This window comes from Cibotium barometz, chromosome 22 (assembly GCF_041138505.1).
Source record: "Cibotium barometz isolate CiBa-2024 chromosome 22, ASM4113850v1, whole genome shotgun sequence".
NCBI lineage: Eukaryota > Viridiplantae > Streptophyta > Polypodiopsida > Cyatheales > Cibotiaceae > Cibotium > Cibotium barometz.
The window spans coordinates 38,537,812-38,562,020 of record NC_141067.1 but is presented as its reverse complement, the minus strand read 5'-3'; the positions used below and the strand labels follow the sequence as shown (position 1 = coordinate 38,562,020).

Sequence of the window (24,209 nt, the reverse complement as noted above, 5' to 3'; positions counted from 1 at the left end):
TAGAACATATAAAGCAACCTTACCATGCATTTAATGTCAAATAGGAAAAGTCTGAGAACTTAGTGTATACAATTCCTTAAGACTAGGAATCGAGACCGGACCATTTTTAAGTTTGGTCGGCCTAGTGTGAAAACTAGTCATTTTTTACAAAAAGCAATACATTCTCTTGCAATAGTTTTCTTGTGAACTCCCGTTCTTTCCTCTTCTTTCTTGCTTTCTTGCATGATATTGAATCTTACTTGCTTTATAAATGCATGCTAGATAGGATTGATTTTAGGTTTCTCTCTTCTATTAGCTTCTTTTTCCCTTGCTTTTTGTGAGAGAGAACTATCGCGAAGGATTGATTGTAGGTTTCTCTCTTCTATTAGCTTCTTTTTCCCTTGCTTTTTGTGAGAGAGAACTATCGCGAAGGACCACCTCTTCTTTCCTCCATCAAGGCATTGAGAGCTCTCCCTTCACCCCTTTAGCAAGGAGCATTCCAGTGTGACAACAAAGTGAGGACATAACAGAGTGAAGATACAATAGACAAGCTAGCACACCCACAATGGGAAGTTGCATTTGCAGCTCGAAGGCAAGACCCAATGACACATGCTTCGGCAAGGCTAAGGTAAGTTCTTGACTTGAACACTTATTCTAAAACAAGTTTCTTATTCAACCCATCATTGAGTCAGTCTCAAAACATGTTGATAGCTTGCAACAACCTTTTGTTTACATATATTCTTTGAGCCTCAATAGCCAAAGTAAAAAGCAAATAATATCAAAGTCTCTAAGAATCTGAGTATAATTACCCAAAATAAACTAGAACTTCAAAGTCTCCTACTCATTCAAGATTGGACTTGTATCCCACTAGCAATCAAGTGCACCTGCCTCAAGCCTAAGGAAGAATACAAAACCTCAAAAAATATATGGGAGTCCTTCAAAATCACCCCCTTCCTCTCAATCTCCTATTTTATTGTTGAACCCAAAAAAGATCGAACATTCAAGAACATCAATCTTATCTTCTTCTTGGTATTGCCTACCTCATACTTGCATACCCTCGATGAAATTCTATCCTCACCATCTCTCTACCTTGGTCACCATGGCCCTATCCAAGCTTTTGGCCATCTTTAAGAGTTTTTTCAAATCATCAAAATTAACAACCTAGATAGTGCATTCATTTCCTCTACTTTTCAAGTGCTAAACCCACTCTAATACCAACTATTACAACCTCGCGTAACCTCCCACAATCTACTTGCATCTAGAACATAAAACCAAGTCACAACCTCAAGCATTACCACCTCTTCTTGAGTCTTTGGCAATTGTGAAGAGTGCTTCCTATACTTTCCAAAAGAACCTCAACAAGGATCAAGCCTCTCAAGCCATGAGTTGAGTGCTGTCAACAATTACATCATCTCCCATAGATGAGGGGGGCAAACTATTAACACAAACTCAACTTGACCATTGCCATAAGCATTGGGGCTACTATTTTCTCTCCACTTCGCTAAGATTCTTGGGATTGCCTACCTCCATTTGATCCACACATGAAATCTGGCATGCCAACCCTTGTCAAGATTGTAAATGGAAAATAGTCATAGCTCAAACCATCATCACGGGCACAAACTCAACTTGACCATTGCCATAAGCATTGGGGCTACTATTTTCTCTCCACTTATCTAAGATTCTTGGGATTGCCTACCTCCATTTGATCCACACATGAAATCTGTCATGCCGACCCTTGTCAAGATTGTAAATGGAAAATAGTCATACCTCAAACCATAATTGCAGGCACAATCCCGTAATCACTTGCTACGCTTTTGATGCAAGGCCCACTCTCAATGCAAACAACTATGACCTCAAAATCTTCCACAACAATCATCCTGCATCCAAATTCTAAGCATCGCTAAGAATGTAGAAAGTGCAAAGCCTGCAATTTCAGCACACAAATTTCAGAGATTTCTTCCAAAAAATGTAGAGAATACTTCTTGATCTACACTCTGAAATGTTATTCTCGAATACTTAACTTTGGACTTTCTCGATTATAACATACAAATCTCATGTCAATCTTAGTAATCCACCACACATCTCAATAATCCAATCCAGCTATTACTGATGAGAAAAGGCCCTAGCTTCAATATCAACTTAGTGACTTGACCAGTTGCAAGTCTAAAAAGCAACTTAAGCACCATCTTAGCAAAGGCAAGCATATTACCCATTACTTCTAGTGCCCTATACTAGTACCTACAAATGATCAACGCCATGTAACCATGTGCCGGCTCTTTAACAAGACACGCGATACCAAAAATGAAACACATAATCTCTACAAGTGGCACTAAATGTCACATGTAGATGCCGCACTGCTAGACTTCTGCAAATATGCAAAAATCTAATCCAACATGAAATTTAGTGTCGGCCGACACAAAGATAAAAGTAGTGGGCAAAATCTCATACAACGCAAGGCTTAGTACTTACCATTAGAGATGTCAATTTCTTGCAGAGTACACTTAGGTACAATGAATTTTTTCAATTCACAAGGGACAACATTTTGCAAAATCTAAGTGTTCGTGAGTGCTCAACCCTCTCAAGCAAAAATCAACTCAGAAATGGTCCAATCCTAACATAAGGTTTGAACAGAAATTGCATCAATGAGAATACAGCTCTTACAACCAAGGTTCAAACAAAGTGCTACAAGCACCACATCTTGTGGGCACTAGAATGTGTTCATGTGTTGCATATTGGGCTTTGCCATGCTAAAGGACATAAGCAATTAGGCATTTCTTAGAGGTATGTGACGGATGAGATATGCTTGAGAGGTTGAAGCTCTCTCTCTCTCTCTCTCTCTGCATTGAGAGATCTGCATTGCATTCTTGTATACCCTGCGCATATAGGTTGCATACTGAGCCTCTAGCAATAGTGCTCCATCCATCACACCCCCCCACTAGCTCAGTACTTTCATAGTATATGTCATGTTCATTTTGTCCTCCTTTTTTTTTTGGACATCCAGAAGACATTGACGGTTGTACAGTGATTTGTCTCATAGGTCGAGTTTGGCCTCTAGTAGACGTTAATTCTTTCTTTCTTTCTCTCTCAGCCTTACCACTCTTGAGTGTCATGTCCATGTGGGAGATCTTAGGATGATATGCGAGCCACATGGATCGATGCTGTATTCCATGGACATGATGTAATCCTTTTGGTCCATAGGTCATTTTGGCCTCTTGTAGACATTAACATAACTTTCTTTCTTTCTCAAAATGCACACACAAAGCCAGCCTTCCATCTCAGATTCAACTGCTCAGCCAAACCACATCTTGCAGAACCAGATTCAACTGCATCACTTACAAACAGAAAAAACACTAAAGTAATCATACTTGACAATTTTTATAGGTGATCTGTAACGTTCAACTGGTAATTGCATCCTCAGTTGGCCCTGTGCAAAAAGTGTTTGTCTGGAGGTGCTTGCAAGCTGCATGCACAAGTGCACATCCTGACAAGCCTCAAGCTTCACACAAATGAACCATGTTCCGAGATCAAACAAATGAATATATGGTACATGGTAGATCTTGAGTATGGCTCGCGATGTGTTCCTATGATGTTTGCAGTACATTTACATAATATTGACGGAGAAGGAATTAATGGAGCAAAGAAACATTGGTGCAAGCCTGTTTCCTCTCCACAACTTCCCTTGTGGAAGGCACAAATCGAAGCTCAGCTTACTTAAAGACTTCATCATACTGTGTGATTAATAGCTCAGAATGCCCCTAAGCAACACTGCCTTTCTCATCAATAGACAAGATCTGGGAAGAAGGACAAGACGGACCACCCGCATTTTGGTGGAATGATGCATCAACTTCTGAGTTTTTCTCCTCCCTTGGTGCAGCAGGCATACACCCCTTGCAACACAGTGCTATACTGTCTGTGGCTGGTGTGTTAGTAAGTGTTTCATGATATGATGAAGAATCAGACGCCATATTCAACCTAGGCTCCAAAAGCTGCTGCATGTCTCCCGACTCCAGCTCACCCTCAACAAGCCCTAGTGACTCATGGCATCTCCAGCTTGATGACTCTCCACTTTCAAGATCTACACTATCTCCCACAAGCGTAGGCCAACCTAAGCTTCCCTTGGAAAGCGTAGTCGGCAGGCCCACTGGTACACTTTGAAAGTCCTTTGGTTGCTCAAATAGATGATCAGGAAGAGCCCCTGGAACAAACCGTGGCTTTGCTAAAAGACAGATTAGAGGTCCTGAAACCTGCCTCCACTCAGAAAAGATTCGCAGAGAAATCCGACAGACAGGACAGGTATAGTGTTGCCGCAGCCACACATCAATGCAAGCAACATGAAAGGCATGGCCACATCTAGGCAGAATTCGCAACACTTCTTTCTCCTTGTAGTCACCAAGACAAATCGTGCACCTTTTCAAAGCACAATCAGGTATGTCCAAGTAATGGGTTAAAGATGAACAGTAATGGCTGCTACCAAAAACAATGAATATCATACCACTGAGAAAGCATGATAGCTGACCAGAAAGACAGTAACCTTACAAGTTGTCCTCACTAGAGGTGAATATTTGCTGGTTGTATTTTATGGTTGGAAAGCAGGTCACAACAGACGGCTCCAAACCTTGCAGACTCCGCTCAATCTACATTCATCCAGATACAAATCACAGCTTAGCACAACCTATAATCTATGTCATTGAAAGCAAGAACAGCAAGTGGAAACTGCAAGTAATGTGAGATTTCTATGCACATTTCAGGGCATGGTTATCAAAACATCAATCCCTCAAAAAGGGTGAAAGTGAATGAAAATGGATCCCGATGCCATATGATCATGCCACCGTCCACATCAAAGGGTTAGGTACATTCCAACACTGCACATAGCCAGGGCTGCAGACAAGGACACGATTAGCTTGATGGAGGCAAGGTCATGTCTCTCCATTTAAGGCAAGGTCAGGTCCGATTTATTTTACACATTTCAAATTCAGTAATAAAGCAAATACACCGAAAGGTGGGGGCCTCAATGGGTGATTGGGACCCAATACTTTGTCGGAGCATTCTCTCTCTCTCTCTCTCTCTCTCCAAGTGAATTAAAATTGTCATCAACTTGACCCCTTGCTTTGAAATTTATTCAATACAAGCTTTAAAAAATGGGAGATAGTTCTAGACAACCGTTCATGTGTACATGACAGGTTCGCTTTGTTGCCTAGGAAATGACTGGCCTGAAACTGTTTTCAATGTGGACATTGTATAGATTTTACGATCTTCCTTCAGTTCCTGTGCATCCTGTATTTGTGAACTTTAGTTCTCTTTCATTGTTTGGCACTTTGTCATGGTATCAGAGCGAGTTCAGGACTGAGGACTTGCTAGACAGCACCTATATCTGTTTCTTCCTAGATGAGGTGGGCTGCGTTTTCTTTTGGTGTATATAATCTTCCTTTAGTTTCTGTGCATCCTGTATTTGTGAACTTCAGTTCTCTTTCATTGTTTGGCACTTTGTCATGGTATCAGAGCGGGTTCAGGACTGAGGATTTGTTGGACAGCTCCTATATCTGTTTCTTCCCAGAAGAGGTGGGCTGCATTTTCTTTTGGTGTATATGATTTTCCTTCAGTTCCTGTGCATCCTGTATTTGTGAACTTCAGTTCTCTTTCATTGTTTGGCACTTTGTCATGGTATCACAGCGGGTTCAAGATTGACTATTTTTTGGACAGCACCTATATCTGTTTCTTCCCAGAGGAGGTGGGCTGTGTTTTCTTTTGGTGTATATGATCTTCCTTCTGTTCCTAACACTTGTGCATCCTACAGTTGTGAACTTCAGTTCTCTTTCATTGTTTGGCACTTTGTCATGGTATTAGAGCGCGTTCAGGACTGAGGATTTACTGGACTGCACCTATATCTGTTTCTTCCCAAAGGAGGTAGGCTGCATTTTCTTTTGCTTTCTTTGATCTTCCTTCAGTTCCTGTGCATCCTATATTTGTGAACTTCAGTTCTCTTTCATTGTTTGGCACTTTGTCATGGTATCAGAGCAGGTTCAAGACTGAGGATTTGTTGGACAGCACCTATATCTGTTTCTTCCCAAAGGAGGTGGGCTGCATTTTCTTTTGGTGTATATGATCTTCCTTCAATTTGTGTGCATCCTGCATTTGTGAACTTTAGTTCTCTTTTATTGTTTGGCACTTTGTCATGATATCAGAGCGGGTTAGGACTGAGAATTTGTTGGACAGCACCTACATCTGTTTCTTCCCAGAGGAGGTGGGTTGTGTTCTTGTATATGATTAAGAGTGCTGAGGAACAACCACTCTTGCGGACCCACCGTTTTGCTTGAAGAGCTGAAAGGGTTGGTGTAAAGGGTTGGTCTCTGATGCCTTTGAGTGCCACAAACGTATCATTTTGAGCAAATTGTATGAAATGGTTTCGGAAATTGATGAGGGGATCATATTGATACAACCATTCTTGACCAAGAATCATATCATAATGTGCCAAAGACATGACTTGGAAATCCAATTTGTCACCATAGTGCTGAATTCGAAAGGAGAGGTGTTTGGCAACGGTGTTACACAAGGATGTGGAACCATCGGCAAGCTCTACTTCATAAATAACAGCACTTTGAGAAGTCTGAATCTTCAATCTCTGGGTCAAGGTGGTTCCCACAAAGTTATGAGAACACCCACTGTCGATGAGCACATGAATGGAGTGATTGAAAATAGAACCTTGAAGAACCAAATCCTGAGTAGACCGCTGGGGTAACGGTGAAGAGGCAGATTGGGCTGTGGTGGTAGCGATGATCACCGAAGCATGTGCAATAGCATGGTGATTAACTGCACGCTTTCCATTGTCAACAACTGGGGGTTTCTCCTCGAAAGTGGAGAGTTCAACATTAGAATTCTGTCAATGGGTTGGTCTTTTGGGGCACTCAAACCAATGATGAGGTCCATTGCAAATTGTGCACAATCCTGTCTTTTGTTGATCCCGTACAGAAAGAACAGTGGAAGAACGAGGATTGTAAGATTGGTCACGTCCTTGGTCCCGTCCACGATCCGAATTTCGTGGTTGGAAGGACTGAGGACGTCGGGACTGAAAAGAGGACGATCCGTCTAGTTGGCGTGGTTGTTGAGAATTATTCCATTGGGGATTAGGCCGGGAGGTAGAAGTGCCAGAAGATTCTCTTCGGCTATCTCGGTTCATACGAGACCCATTGGCTTTCTGAAAGGCATTAGCTCGACCGGAAGAGGCCGAATTTCGAGAATTAATGTCTGCAACGCGCTCCGCTTAACGTATGGCATCAGCAAGATCATAGGATTATAATTCTGAACATCGACACGCAGTGTGGGATTAAGACCTTCAACGAAGGCATGGAGTTCGTCCGCTCAGAACAAGGAGTCAATCTCCAGTATCAAGTTGGTGAACTGGGAGATATAAGAGGCCAAGGAACCATTTTGGTCCAAATGGCGTAAGTGAGTACGGGCTTGGAAATCCGCATTAGCAGGTATGAACTGCTTACGGAGGACCCGCTCCAATTTTTCCCACGTTGTAACCGATTTTCCAGCGTGCTGTCATCGTTGCCACCACAATAAAGCAATGTCTTTGAAGAGGGATACCGCAAAAATCACCTTTTTGGAATCAGAAAGGATCATGGTATAACTGCAGTTTGTAGAGCCATTGGTTTAAGATGCGCTTATTGCGCTGACCATCATAAGATTCAGGGGGTTTAATTTCCAATTTCTTTGTTTTGCTGGCTTGTAAAAGACAACAAAGAGTTTTAAGGTCGACGCCTTCTACCTCAGAAGGAATGACGTCTTCGTCTCTGATACTGTTGCTGAAACATCTGCCACTGGTATTGAACTCGTGTGGGAGTGGCGGTCCGTGTGGAGCTGCTGGATCTATGAAGCCAAGGATGCCATGGACTCCTGGAGTTGCTGTTGGAATTGCTCCTGAAGTTGTTGCAAAGCTTGCTGCCATTCTGAAGGAGCCGGTGTGTCAACAAGTTCAGCCATGAGAGAAGATGCTGATGTAGAGGCTACAGGGTGACCAGACTCTGGGGGTTTTTGCTGCTGAAGACGCCGCTGGGCTCTAGTAAGAACCATCGACTGGAGGGTGCGGCATCTGTAAATCCAGTGAGAAGAGGCTACGTGCTAGTGAAACGGCTATGGACCATCCAGTATAATGAGGGCGATCCTCTGGGACTGGGCTCGCACGAGAGTCTGCTCTACTGGAGAAGAAGGTATAGGGGTAGGGGCAGCTACTGGTGTCAAAGGTGTATAATCTGGTGTAGAAGGGCGCACCGTAAACGAAGATTGATAAACGTTCTCAGAATAGGTGCAATATTCATGAAAAATGAAGCCGCACTCGAGAAGAATAGCACCCAGATAAGGACGACGCACGAGTAAAAAAGAGTAATGATCCAAACCCTGTGCGGAAGTACGAACACGGAACACCCACACATCGAACTCTCGGAGGTGAGAAGTTGGTGTGACTATCTGAACACGGTAATGAGTGGGTTGTAAAGAGGGGGACACACTCACTGGAACAAGGACAGAGACCAGTGGAGAAACACGGATAGGAGAGGGCACTATGGACTGTGAGGGTGTATCCTGTAAATAACTGAATTCATAGGTTTCCTCTGCCATAAGCCGTCGAAGAAGAGGGTAATGTGAGTCCACGTGATCTAGGAGATGCTCTTAAACCCGTAAAAAATGATATTGGTCCCTGATGAGTGGAGAGCACGCAAAAGAATGAAGTGACAAGTTTCCGATATTCTAATGTGCCACATAATGTGAGATTTTAATACCCAAGAAAATGGAAAAATCACACCCGAAAAATATTGCCATAAATAATGATGTTGTTGTAGGAGAACCACCAAGGGGAAGGTGGCTGTCAATCATACGAAAATCTTCAACGGGAAGCGGTTGGTCCAAGCAAAGGGAGTGGATAGCCAGAAGCACACGGTGAAGGGACTGAGGTGGACTGAAGCAGTCAAAAAAGGAGACGGCTGCAAGCTAGCGCACGCTAAAAACCGACACGAACAGGTGGCGCCGGATTGTTATGGCTCGACGCCTGCCCGTCCATACTTGGGTACCCGCCCGTTAGTCTATTCCTAACTCAACTCGCCAATCAGCCTGCCTAGCTCCAGGCTTCCCTAAACCTCGAAGCCAGTCTTGTGTGCGTAGCACACGGTAGATACACACTGTGCACATGACAAATTCTCTTTACCTTCGGCTTGAGCCATGCTTGAAACGGTGCAAAAGGATCTGTTCTGGAATCATAACTTCTGCTTCATCACAACAATATCTGGTTCCGTCTCGTCTTTAATTTTTGAAGGGATCGGACCTGCATATGGCTTTAACTAACTGAAGTGAAACACATCGTGCATAGTCCAACTCGGAGGTAGCTTCAACTGTATGGAAACCTCATTATCTTTTTCTAGATGGGAAAAGGTTCGAAGCTCTTGAAAGACAACTTTGGACATCGCTTGCCCACCTGCTTCAACCTTTGCTTCATAATCCAAAGATAAACCCAATCTCCTCCGAAAACTTCATATCCCTTCGGTTTTTATTGGCCTATCGAGTGTAGGCCTCTTGCGCTTTAGCCAACCTGTCTTTAACTTACTCTAAAATCTCCTGGTAAGACTCCATCACTCTGTTCGCTTCAAGTACTGAAGACGAGGTCCTGGTCAAAAAAAGACTAGAAAGGTCTTCCAAACGCTGCCTCATATGGAGTCCTACCAATAGCTGAAGAAAAAGAATCATTCAAAACAACCTGAACTAAAGGCAAATATGATTCCCACTTACCTTGCTGATCGTGGACATAACACTTCAACACATCAAAGGCCAACTGGTTGTATATCTCTGTCTGGCCGCCCGTCTGTGGATGGAATGCACTAGAAAAATTCAATTTAGTACCAAAGTTATCAAGCAATGCCCTCCAAAAATGACTTGGCATCTCAGTCTGACACTATGGTCCTAGAAATCCCGTCAATCGGTACCAATGCCGAATGAACAACGGGACAACATCCTCGACAGTCACATTGGCCCTGCAAGGAATAAGCATAACAAATTTTCTAAATCTATCAACAATAGTTAAGCACTGAGTATTACGCTTACTCGGACTGGAAGGCAGATTCATGACAAAGTCCATTGAAATATCTTGGAAAGGTCCCTCAGGAATTGTCAAGGGTTGTAATAACCCTATCTTCTTTCCACACGGAGCTTTCACCTTCTGACAAATATCACAACGTTGTACATATGTAAACACATCTCGCCTCATCTTTGGCCAATAATATTGCCGTTCCAATTTCTCCAGAGTTGAATTCATGTCCCTATGACTACTAGTAATGGCGTCATGGATATCATGGAGAAGAGCTACCCTGAACGACTTCATGTGAAACCGACCTTCTGAATCTTGAAGAGCGGTGAGCACACTTAATCGACTCTTTATGAACTGGAATAATAAACTTGAAAGAAGAAGAAAATGAATAAGTGGAGCTAGAGTGCTCTTGCACAAAAGACCAATTGGCCCCAAAGCGTAGCGTCTCCGCAGTTATTTATTTATCACTCGAAGTCGACGTAGCCCTTGTACAATTCCCTAGGAGATGCCTCCTTGCTTCACGTGGAGGAGATCTCCTTGAACTTTCACCCAATTTGTGTTGTGGGATACAAGAGCCTTGGCCCCCTTTTTATACAAGATTGGGGATGAAAAGCATAGCTTTTTTTCCTTAGAGAAAAACTTCTATGAGTGCTTTCCTTTATTGAAAAATTTAAAAAAAAAACTCTTCAAAGACTTCTCTCTCTCTTTTTTTAATTTAAAAAAAAGACTTGGTGAATAGCGTTTTCGAAAATCCACGTAGCTTTTCCTTGCGTTTTGGACTGCCCGTCTCCTTCGCGTTCTGCTACCCGGCGTTTTCACTTGCGTTTGCTGCTCGACGCTTTTCCTTGTGCTGACTGCGCCTGCTCGCCTCTCTTACGTTGAGTCCTGCTGGACTACTAGCCAGGCTTGCCTCTGACACGTGGGAGCGCCTATGCCATGTCATCACCTGTAGCCAACCGTGTCAGTGTCTATGCCTGTGCCTGTGCCTGTGCCTGTGCCTGCAGCCAGCCACCTGTGCCCTGTCAGCTCTTGAAACCAGCCATATCAGCTCCTGCAACCAACCACGTCAGCTACCTGTGCCACGAGTACCACGTAAGCTGTCTACATCAGTCGCCTGTGCCACCTCAACTGCTGCGTTGCTGACTGGTTGTACTTGCAGGGCTGACCCACAGATTACCTTGAGAAGGAAACTGGTACACCTGCAACAAGGTAAGAGAAGGACCCAAAAATACATGCACATGAAAAAACATATGAGCATGTACACACATGTATACACACACACCAAACATGTATCTGCATCCACACACGTGTACAAACTTACACATGCATATACAGAGTAAAACATGATCAGTGAATGCTAAACATGTTTAAACATAATCACAATGCTTAAGAAAAGCGGTAAAATACTCAGTCCTGCAACATACCCCCTCTTAAAACAAAGCAATCGTCCTCGATTGTTCATTCAAAGGATCTGCCAAACTGAAATAGAACCTAAAAGACCAATGAGAAAGCTATGTCCTGCCAACTGAAACAGAATATCTGAATAACATAAAAGAAGAGCATCCACCTCGTGAATAGTCATGTCACCCTGGATGCTTTACCTGCTTCGCTCATGGCCATCCCACAAGATCCACGATCAACAATACATCACGAACATGAGTAAACACTAATGCATATCAAATGACAGTCTAGAATAGGCGTCCCCATTCGCTCAAAAAGATCCGTATATCCATGAATCAAACCATGTGACTAGTATACATACATCATAGATATCCCATAGGCAAATATACTATCAGTTCAGTATCTCAGGTGTGCTGATAAGAACACCAAGCGACTTCTAGATCTCATCCAAGTGAACTCTGTGACAAGGGAGTGGAGTCACCCCCCTCGAGTAACAAGTAGTACTCCAGAATCCATAGCTGAACCTGTTGAAGCACTTTCTAAGGTAGGCTCCAAACCAAAAGCCTCGAGGTAAAGTTTTAGTATCCTCGGTGAATCTGCCAAGTCACCCTCCTCCATCCACTTCGAATCCATAGGTGAATAGTTCACAAACTTCACTAGATATCGACGTGAAACTTTTCCTCTGACTTTTCTTTCTTTATGTGCCAAAATCTGTTCCAGTTGAAGAGTCTCATCTAGTTCTTCGACTTCTGGTTGTGTCTCATCAATCTGATCTATAGGCACCTCACCTCTGAAATGTTTAAGAAGACTCACATGAAATGCATTATAAATCCTCCAATGATCCGATAGCTGAAGACGATAAGAAACATCACTCATCTTCTCAATCACCTGAAAAGGCCCATAGTACCGCATACTCAGTTTAGAATATAAGTGTTGTTTACCTTTCATTTTCCTGAGTCTAGCCTTCTCAAATCTCAAAAGCACCCAATCACCCAAATCAAAAACCAATGATCGACGGTGAAGGTTTGCTGCTTTCCTCTGTTTCTCTTGAGTCCTTTGAAGAGCCAACTTGACCTTCTTGTAAGCCTCATCCATATTCTCCACAAAACGATCTGCCTCGAAGATCTTATCTTTTGTATGTAGGAACGGAGGTACTTTCTTCCCGCCTTCCACAATCTCGAAAGGTGCCTTACCTGTCAAAGTGTGAATGGTGGTGTTATAAGAAAACTCTACCAAAGGAAGATACTTTCCCCACTGCTCCTTATGATCCGAAACATAACACTTTAAAAGATCCAATACAATTGAGTTGGCAATTTCCGATTGCCCGTCTGTTTGTGGATGAAAAGACGATGAGAACTTCAACCAAGTCTTCATGTTCTCAAACAATGCTCTCCAAAATAAACTCGTCATTCGAGGATCTCGGTCGCTAATAATAGATGTGGGCATCCCATGGTACTTGAAGATATTTGTCAAAAATATCCTCACCATTTGCTCTGCATTAATCTTCTTCCTGACTGGAATGAAATGGGTCTGCTTGCTAAAACGATCCACGATAGTCCAGATGTCATCATTCCCACTCTTTGTCCTAGGAAGATCAAAGATAAAATCCATAGCAATACTCTCCCACGGTCTATCTGGAATAGGCAAAGGATGAAGTAACCCTGGTGTCTTTTGACGGTCATACTTCACCTTCTGACAAATGATGCAACCACAAACAAAAGCATCAGCATCCCTACGCATACTAGGCCAATAAAAGAATGCCTCCAAAGCTTTTAGTGTAGCCTCAATACCACGATGGCCTGCATAAGGCGGAGCATGGCATTCTGTCAAAACCTTTTGCCTCAACTGAGATGTGACACAATTTGTCATGCATCATCAAAAATCCTTCCTTGAGAGAATAATGATCAACTCGCTCCGCTTCAATCAAATGATCAAAAATTCGCTCAAAATCTGTGTCATGAGCATACTGTTCTCGCATATCATCAAGTTCATGATGAAAGATAATAGACGGCGACCACATGTGGTTTCCTAGACAAGGCATCCGCAACCACATTCTTTTTGCCATCCACATGAACGATCTGAAATTGAAACATGGACAAAAAGTTTGCTCATCTCATATGCTTCTCTGAGAGCTTCATTTGAGTAAGTATCATAGAGTTTGATGATCACTCTGAACAATGAAATCAGCCCCAAGAAGGTAATGCTTCCAAGTAGAAAGAGCATGAATCACCGCAAGAAACTTCTCATATACTTGTAGATTCCGTTCTGCTTTCTGCTTTCTGCTGGTGACAAAGTTCTACTCTCATATCCAAAATATCATCGATTCGTGGTATAGGAAATCTGTTCTTGATGATAATCTTATTCAGTGCCCTGTAAACAATGCACATCCGCCAAGAACCATCTTTCTTTTATACCAAAAGCATTGGTGAACAATAGGGCGACTAGCTCGGCTGAATCAACCCTTTGTCCAACAGATCACGCACTTGGTTCATAATCTCTTCTTGTTGGGCTACACTCACCCTATAGGGTGGCTTATTCGATGGTGAACTTCCAGGAATCAAATCAATCCCATGATCCTCAGGCCTAGCAGGCGGCAACTCCCCTGGCAAAGCCTCTGAAAAACAATCTTGAAAACTTTTGAGAAAATCCATTCTTTTCTTGTCCAACTCAGACAGGTTGAAATCTGTGAATCCTGATTCTCTTTAACAAACACTAAGTAAACAAAAAGATGTTTCTTTATTAAACGAGAAATGGCCGAGGCCGATACAACAGCAATAGATTCTTCTTTAAGCTTTACATCAAGAGTGTGTTCCTTATTCTTGTGAGTGAGTGATTTTCCTATTGAAAGTATCCACCACCGCTTTATCTTTATGGAACCAAGGCATACCCAGCAAAACATCACAACCCTTCAACGGCATAATGTAGAAATCATCCTCTCTGTTCGTGTAAGTTTGCACACTGAGATGCAATTTCCCAATGATCGGTGTAACCTCAACCGAATGTCCAGGACAAGCCAAAGTAGCCTCATGCAACACACCCATTGTCACCAATTGGCCGACCATTTGGTCCATCTCCAGTTTTTGCGTCTCGTTCACTTGAGGCCAGGCCGGTGTCTCATGTGAAGAGGCCAGTATTTTGCTGACATGGACGGGAGCCAGACTAGTGCCACCCGTGTGTTAGCAGGATGGTGTCGTATGGACGGGAGCCAGACTGGTGCCACCCGTGTATGACCTAGACTGTGTTCGACCCATGGGATTGTCACGCCATGGAAGAGCCAGTATTCGTGCCGTGTTTTGCCTATGGGACTGTCACACCATAGGGAAACTCGTGCCTGGAACTGTGTCTTACCTATGGAACTGTCACTCCATAGGAAGACCAGGTTTTTATGTTTTACGTCGGACCAGTTTTGTGCCGACAGATATTTTGTACTTGTTCCGTGAACAGGAGATCTGTCCATGTTACTATTTGCACATGCACACATGTTTTGCATGTTTGAAACTGTTTTCGCATGACATGTATTTTTGTGTTTGCCAACTTGACGTGTTACTTTTACTGAGCGGGAACGCCTGCCAGTGAGTCGTGAAGTCTGCTCTGTATTCTGACGAGTTTTAGTGCATGTGAACAGGTGGTAAGTATATGGCACATGTTATTTTAATATTTCATATTCTAACCCTTTGTTTTATAAGGTTTAATGTTCACACACACTTAAAAGTGGGCACCCACTTAGGGGCCAAGGTGGGGAGCCCCACTTAAGTGTGTGTGGGGGTGGGTGCATGGTCACCTACCCACACCTCCAAAGAACTGGCCGCCCACATGCAATGGTGGGGAGCCAACCAAATACCATGTGTTAACTCCACCTTAATTTTTATAAAAAAAAAGTGACCACCTTTGGTAGGGAAGGGGACCGGCGACCATCTCTGCGCATGTTTCCAAAAGCGGCTATTGAACTGCTGCGCATAATTCACCCAGGCGATCATCTTATTGGTTTTCAAACAACGCCATCACCATCACCTCAGCAGCCGGCGACCCAGTTGCCTCCACGCCTCTTCAGGCTGCAACCAGTCGCCTTCTCCCTTGCAAGCGCGTGCTACAGCAGGCGGCTGTGACTTTCTGCACGGGACTGTGTTCAGCTAACTTACGACTCCTCTCTTACAGTACTGCTGCGCCTCTTCTTATCATCAGGCTGCACTTCTGTAATCGCTGCTAGCGGCTGCCCACTATCTACAGGCGGCTGCCCCCACCTGAAGCAGCCAGGCGGTCGTTGCTGTCCATCTCCTACAGGCGCCAGTTCCCTCTCCATCCTCCTACGCAGCCTACCAAAGCAGCCGGCTGTGTCCAACACCAGCAGGCTGCGTGTGCATCACCAACAAGTGGCGTTTTGCATCCGGGTCATTATCCACCACCAGTAAGCTGTGCTCCAGCAGGCGGCTGTCCACAACGACTGAACTCTCCATGCGTAGCTGCTGTACCTCCTATTGGTAGATGTGCTACTGCAGGCAGGAGGCCATACCTTTCTACAGGCAGCTACTCCTCTCGACATGCTGCTGCATCATGGTGTTTCTCTCAAGTAACTGCGTACTGACACCATGAATTTTGGTCTTCCAACTACAATCCACAAGTAAGTGAATTTTCAGATTTAAATAAAGTACTTTGTGTTAAATCTGATAAGGGATTCATTCCCCCACGGTAACACCCGTTCGGTGCCGGGTAGTCCAAGCTCTATTGGCGAACCTCCGTCCAAAGGTGCTGAGATCGGGAGAGCCAAGCGTTAGTACGAGAGCGCCTGTTTGTGCGTGGTCTCGGAACACCAGTGAGGCGCTCTCCGCGGAGTCCAGTGAAAGCACAGGACCGTAGAGACTGGATCACTTTAGTGGTCGTTCTGCTTCGAGTATCTACTTCGAACGTCGACTTCGAGCTTTTTGCTTGGTACTGTTTTCATATTTACATGGACATCATCTGGTTCTTGGAACCCATGGAGCATTGTATTTGTTAAATATTCCCAATAAATATATCATATATTGAGAGGGGGGTCGACCCGTTCCGGCCCCAGTGCTGGTGTCCATCTTTCCATTTCATTTCATTTCAATTTCAAGTTGTATTGAGTTGTCCATTTCAAATTTGTGGTTTTAAAGTTGTGCTATTAAGCGTGTGGGTGTCCAACGGAGTCTTCCCACTTGACGGGATCGGTTTCATTGGTATCAGAGCACGGTTGTTTCCCTCTTTCTAGTGGGGAAACGAACCTGTGTACTGGACATCCCGCTTTTAGCACACTTTAAACACAATGGACAGCCAAGGCAACCCTTTGGAAGTGCCTAATTCGAGGGGTCCATCTAGTGCCTCTCGTGGATCTGATGCCCTGCGAGGAAGACACAAGCCCCTTGAAAGGGTTAATGATAGTGAATCAAAGGGTCAACTGTCTCCAGGAAAGACAGTTATGCTTGAACAAGAGCTTGATGCTATGAGGGCTGAAATGGAACATATGAGAAAACTTTTGCAAGCTCAAGAGCAAGAGTTAAAGTTTTTGCATGAAGATCCCCATGTGCAAAGTGCTATTGAAGCCAAGAAGGGTGATGCAATGGTAGATGTAACTTTTGAGTCTATGGCTCGAGAAGTGGGCAAGAAACCAAGGGAGTTGGCACTTGCCTACCTTCTCCGCAAAGGTGATATTAAAGAGGGGGATGACGGAGAGCTGAAATTCAGAAATCCACCTCGTCTAAAGCATGGAGATCTTGCATCTCAAAGGCTGAAATCTTTAATGCAAAAGGAAGAGGTGACAGTCACCTCTCGACATGCGTCTTCTCCACAAGGCACTAAGCCTGACAGATATATGTATGCCAGTGCTCATGGAGGGCATGAAAGTCACATGCATGCAAGATATGAATTCCATGGTAAGGGTGACAGGTCTGCTTCCAGAAAAATTTTGCCTTCTGAGTTGTCTCATGGAGAGACACTGCCTTATGCAGGTAAGTCACATGCATCTAAGTTTCAAGTTCGTGGAGCGCATGCCACCGTGCCTCATGAAACTTCTATGACGGCCCATGGAGCCCATGCAGATAGGACTGCCCCGTTGGACAAGGGGAAAAGAAAAAGAGAAGACCATGAGTCTCATGCCAGAAAGCTCAAGGAATTCAAAGCAGGTGATAAATCTGTTAAGTTTGATGTCTTTCATGGTGAACATGATGCTTCTAAAGTGTTAGCATTTGTGGCACAATTCGACATTGCTTTTAGCGATGAGGACTTTACTGAAAAGTCAAAAGTACGCCATGCTAGCATGTTTTTGAAAGGGACCGCTGCTCATTGGTGGATCACTGAAAAGATCACCAAGGACCCCATTAGCACCTGAAAGGAATTTAAGGATAGATTCTATGCTCAGTTTTTGCCACCAAATGCGGAGCAAACTCTCACTCAAAAGTGGGACAGGTTGGAGCAAAGAGATAATGAAAGCGTGCAACAGTATGTTAACAAGTTCTGAAAAGTGTTGTTGGTGTTGGGGTAAAGGCATTATGCCCACCCTTATAGTGTGTACTAGCCCATGTGTTTTATAGTACATAGTACACTTAGTACTTTTAATGTACTAAGTGCACTATGTGTACTAGAGCAAATATACATGTGTGATAGGGGAGTCACACACTCACACTGGTGAGTTGACTTATCCCCACATATGTCTCTCTCTCTCTCTCCCCCTTCTTCTCTCTATGTGTGTCTCCCACATGAAACCCTAACTCTCTCCCTTCAACTGGTATCAGAGCCACGGTTGTGTCCGTGTGTGTGCGGGTGTGCGGAGTCGTCTTCATCGCGAAGAAGAAGCTCGGCTATGGAGCCTTGAGCTTGGCACGAGCAGAGGAGATTGCTTGGAGCTTTCTGGTGCTCAGCAAGGAGCACTTGCGCTGCAAGACAGTGAGAGGGAGTAGCAGCAGTGCGTTGCAGCAAGGCGTTGGGTGTCAGACGCCTGGCCACAAGAGGGTGTAGCGCTGGACACTAGGCGGAGGCAACGGCAACAAACAAGGCCCCGTCGCGTGTAGCGCTGTAGTGGAGGTCCCCGTGGAGGTCCCGTCGCGTGTAGCGCTGGCCACTAGGCGGAGGCGGCGTCAACAAACGAGGTCCCGTCGCGTGTAGCGTTGGCCACTAGGCGGAGGTGGCGTCAACAAACAAGGCCCCGTCGTGAAGCGATTGCGCCCCAGCAGCAGCACTGGCTCAAACGCCTTGTAACGTGTGCAGAATTGGTCGCTGGTCGCCTACATGTGCTGCATGTGCAGAACTAGTGCACCTCGTCTGCAGCAGCTAGGAGAAGCCTTAACCTGCAACCTGCAAGACCTACACAGAACACTAGCAGCATACATCTTGAAGGAATTCTGCCAAAGAAAATTTTGCTGTCGGTGGTCTACAGAGAGCCTGCACAGAGAGAAGCTTTGCACACATTAGAGCTGCAGCTTATATCCGAGTATCAGCCCTTCAACCATACTCCCGCCTGAGGAACCCGCCGTTTGCTGCCCTACAGAAATCAAAAATTTGTACGAGGTATTTGCTTCAATTTTTTGGGATTTGCATGTCAATTATCATCAATTGAGCAGATACAGGTCCAAATTGCTCAGATTTGAGCACAATTGGGTGACATTGGTCACATTTCGGGTCAATTTGCAGAAAATTGGGTGTCAACATTTGGGACTTTTGATGTAATTGTGCCATTGGGCATTCATACATGCTGTATGATGTGAGCAATCTCACATTCGGGCCTGATTATGTTACCACATTTGGTCGTGGAAAGTGGAAGATTAGTAAGGGCTCACTGGTTGTTGCCAGAGGCTCTAAGGTGGACACTCTTTACTTGATGCATGCTAATGTTTGTCACCATGCTAATGTAAATGCAACCGAGCTGCCGGAAATCTCTATGTGGCATAGCCGGTTGGGACACATGAGTGTCAAAGGAATGGAGCAATTGTCTCGTTTTGGTTACTTGCCTTCTCTCAAGTTCTTAGTTTTGTGAGCATTGTATACATGGCAGGCAACTCCAGTGCCCCCACAAGAAAGCTCTTGGACAGAAAGATGCTCAGTTAGAGCTTGTGCATACAGATGTATGTGAGATGCCTCAGCTTTCTTTGGGAGGGACAAAATATTTTGTGTCCTTTATTGATGATGCCACATGCAAGGTGTGGGTTTATCCTCTTCGTTTGAAGAGTGATACATTCTCAGTGTTTGAGCTCATGTTGAGAATCAAACTGGCAAAACACTGAAGGCTTTGCGTTCCGACAATGGTGGAGAGTATATGTCCAAACAGTTTCAGGACTTTTGTGATGCTAAAGGCATCAAGAGGGAGCTCTCTACTCCTTATGATCCTCCACAAAACGGGACAGCAGAGAGGATGAACAAGACCATTCAAGAGAAGGTCCGTTCTATGTTGTCACATGCTGCGTTACCTCATGGTTTTTGGGCTTAAGCTGTTATGACAGCCGTTCATCTTATAAACAGGTCACCTAACACGAGGCTTGGTGGGAAAGTGCCAGAGGAAGTATGGACAGGGAAGCCTCCGTCCTACAAGCACTTGAGAGTGTTTGGTTGCGTTGCGTACGTGCACATACGCAGGGAAATACGCACCAAACTTGATGCTAAGTCTCACAAATGCATATTCCTAGGATATGGTGACAGAGGTGAAATGGGGTATAGACTTTGGGATCCAGTGAATAGAAAGATTATACGCAGCAATGATGTCATTTTTTATGAAACATGCATGTATAAGGAGCCTGCAAGGCAACAGGAGCCTGGCAGAGTCATCTTTGATGATGATGGACATCATGGACAACAACCAAGGGCTATAAATCAGCCATTACAGCAACAAAACCAGCCCTTCAATGGTGCTGAAAATGGTCCAAATGGACAGCCAGAGATGGCAAAAGATATCCCTATGGATATCCCACAGTTAGAGGAGATACCGGGCATGATCTTTCAACCTTATGGCATGGAACAAGAGCCACCAATAGGTGATATGCAGGCTGGACAACAACCTGCAAATGATGGTCATTGGGTACGGAGGTCCACAAGACACTCCAGACCCCCTGACAGGTTTGTTCCAAGGGTTGACTACTTGATGCTCACTGACTGTGGGGAGCCCTCATGTTATAAGGAGGCTTTACAGAGGGCAGACAAGGCTCTTTGGGCGTGCTATGAAGTCAGAGATGGATTCTCTGTACAAAAATGGAACATCGAAGTTGGTGCATTTGCCTACAGGCAAGAAGGTTTTGCCATGCAAGTGGGTTTACAAGCTCAAAGTTGCACCTGATGCAAAGCCAAGATACAAAGCCAGGTTAGTGGCTAAGGGCTTCAAGCAGGAATATGGTGTGGACTTTGAGAGATCTTCTCTCCAGTGGTCAAAATGACCACACTTAGAGCTGTATTAGCTTTGGTTCCTCATGATGATCTGGATTTGATTCAGATGGATGTGAAGACTGCTTTTCTTCACGGTGATCTCCATGAGGAGATATATATGCAACAGCCACAGGGTTATGCAGTGAATGGAAAGGAGAAGCTTGTATGCAAGCTGAAAAAGAGTCTTTATGCGCTCAAACAGGCACCAAGGGAATGGTATCATAAATTTGATACATCATGAAATCCCAAGATTTCAGGAGGAGTGACATAGATCACTGCTTATACACCAAGAAAGCTTTGGATGGCAGTCTATTGATCCTCATCTTGTATGTTGATGATATGTTGATTGCCGGGAAATCTCGTAAAGAGATGGATGCCTTGAAGAAGAGGCTGCATCAGACCTTTGATATGAAGGATTTGGGTGATGCAAATCACATTTTGGGTATGCGGATACTTCGGGATAGAAATCAGCATGTGTTGTATTTGTCTCAGAAGGAATACATTGGCAAAGTTTTGCAGAGGTTCAATATGGAGAAGGGGAAGAAGACTAGTACTCCTTTGCCTCCATATGTGAAACTCAGTGCTATGGACAGCCCACAGTCGGATAGTGACAGGGCTGATATGGCCAAGATTCCGTATGATTCAGCTTGTGGCAGTCTCATGTATGCCATGGTTGCTACCAGGCCGGACATTGCATTTGCAGTGGGAGTGGTTTCTAGATACATGGCCAACCCTGGCAAGAAGCATTGGGAAGCAGTGAAAGGTGTCATGAGATACCTGAAGGGCACACAGGATATGTGCATCTGCTTTGGCAAACAGGATGCATTAGTGCATGGTTACACGGATTCAGATTATGCCGGTCATCAGGGGATTCCATCCCACTTGTATCACACATCCAAATTAATAAAGCAATGAAAAAGAGTCTTTCAGCGTACTTGGTTTTGTTCGTGATAGCCTTGTGCCCAATCATCAGAATGTGGATGCTATATCTAACGATAGGCTGAATTTTCTTTATGCATTCAACGACTGTTTTGCTGATTCATTGCCAGGTGAATTACCTCCCCAAAGGCCCGAAAATCATCGCATAGATCTTGTGCCAGGTAGTTCTCCACCCAACAAACCCGCATACCGAGTGAGTGCTGCACAACAAGAAGAAATCATGAAGCAGGTAAATGAGCTTTTAGAGAAAGGTTTGGTTCAGCCCAGTTCCTCACTTTACTACTCTCCTATGCTTCTTGTTCAAAAGGAGGACGGATCATTCCGTATGTGTGTGGACTATAGAGCTTTAAACAAGCTTACCATCAAAAACAGATTCCCAATTCCGCGAATTGATGATATCTTGGATAAGCTTGATGGTTCGACTTGCTTTAGCAGGCTTGATTTGAAGAGTGGTTATCACCAGATACGCGTGGAGCCACAAGTTGTCCATAAGACTGCATTCAGGACAACCTTCGGATTATATGAATTTTTGGTAATGCCTTTTGGTCTCACCAATGCTCCTGCTACTTTTAATCGTATGATGGATAGGATATTCCGACCCCATCGCAAGTTCACAGGAGTATTCTTTGATGATATCTTGGTTTTCTCCAAGAATGAGCAGGAACACAGAACTCATTTGGTCACAGTATTCGAAGAGTTGCGGAAGCATAAACTTTTCATCAATGCCAAGAAAAATGAGCTTTTTCTTTCAGAGATTCATTATTTGGATCATATTGTATCCAAAGATAGAGTTATAATGGATCCTGCAAAGATAGAGACCATTCGCAATTGGCCCGAATTGCAAAACGTACATCAAGTACGTAGTTTTCTGGGATTATGTTCGTATTACAGGCATTTCATAAGGCATTTTGCTATGATTGCCACTCCTCTACATGATCTCACGAAGAAGAAAATCACTTTCAAATGGACTTCAAAGGAACAAGATGCTTTCTTGCAGCTCAAGCATGCTATTATATGTGGTCCAGTATTGATTGTTCCTGACTTGCACAAGTCATTCGTGGTTGAATGTGATGCTTGTGGTGATTGTATTGGAGCTGTCCTAAATCAAGAAGGGCATGCAGTTGCATACGAGAGCCGTCTGTTGCATGATGCTGAGCTTCATATGGATATCTATGAGAAAGAGCTCTTGGCTGTTGTCATGGCCCTGTGAAAATGGAACAGTACAAGTGTGGGCATGGTGGTTGCAGAGTCAGAATATTGAATGATTCACATGGGGGGTGCCCGGACTGAGTTATAGATGTGTGGACATCCCTAGGTGTGAAGGGGGGAACTAGAACATTAAACTTTAATGTTTATTAAAGTTGCCCCTAGGCCTTAGTGGCCCTAGGGAACTTTCAAAGTTTGGGGGCCCTAGGATTTTTATGGGGAGGAGGCCACTCCACTTTTGGAGTGAGTGCTTCTCTCTCCTCCCCCTCTCTCTAGCTTTTGGGAAAAGGAGTCGTGGAGGATTGATGCGCATGTTCTCAAGAGTGGAAAAGTTGAGAAGGAGGAGGCGGCTGCTGAAGACTGTTTTGCTGCTGTTTTCTCTGTGCAAACCAGCCGTACAGCCTTGTACGGACAGGCTGCAGGTTCTCTCTTGGTCCACGCTACACTCAGGAACTGCTGCGGGTCTATCTCCCTGCTGGACAGGCTGCACACAGGCTCTGTACAGGCTGTGCAGACAAGTACACAGCAAGTACAACACTGTACGACTACCGTACAGTGTACGGACAGTCCAAGTACAGCACTGTACTGCTGCAGGCGGCGTTGGACAGGTGCTGGACAGATCTGGCTGCGCAGATTCAGGCGAGCACAAGTGCAGACAGCAGGCGGCGCTTGCAAGTACAACTCCTGGCACGTATCCCGAGGTAGTACAGACGGGTACGGGGCTGTTTTTCAGATCTGTACATTCATAGACAGCATAGAAGTGAACACAAGGAGGAGGGTACAGACAAGTACATGCATGCGTGTGAAGCAGGGTTGTGGAAACAAGTGCCTGCAAGTACAGATTGGTACCGTTGCTTCCTCCACACGAGCTGAATTTGGTAAGCTCCGCTTCTGTTCATCTATCTCTCTTTCTACTGCTTGATGTCTGTTGCAGATATGAGTTATCTGACCCCTTGTGAGAGGAGGGGTATGGCAGATTGACAAGAGTTGAGACAGAGTTTGGACAGCATATGTATGTATGAGCTGAGATGTTGGATCATGTACTTGAGTTATGCCAGATGTATGCTCATGGCTGCCCTGCTTAGTGATCTTGGCTGATCAGAGGGAGGCACAGTGTGTTAATGTGAAACACAGATCTGTGTGCATAGACCCTCTGTGCTAAGAGGTATTGTGGGCCGTCAGATTGGACATACAGGTGTAAACTCTTGGCTGATTTTCGTTGTACTCAGCCATTCATATTATTATAATTGAA

At 44.4% G+C, this 24,209-nt stretch overlaps 1 protein-coding gene across 1 annotated transcript in view; it reads right to left on the bottom strand.

Annotated features, from left to right (window-relative positions):
• Window positions 1-3,254: 3,254 nt before the first annotated feature.
• The window catches only part of LOC147626584 (uncharacterized), a 46,322-nt gene continuing 25,367 nt past the window's right edge, over window positions 3,255-24,209 (bottom strand). The window contains exons 2-3 of the mRNA XM_086816639.1: window positions 4,516-4,613; window positions 3,255-4,386 (exon numbers count right to left, since the gene is read on the bottom strand). Of these exons, the coding sequence (XP_086672765.1) occupies window positions 3,735-4,386; window positions 4,516-4,613 (750 nt within the window). The 3' untranslated portion in view covers window positions 3,255-3,734. The remainder of the gene's footprint in view (window positions 4,387-4,515; window positions 4,614-24,209) is intronic.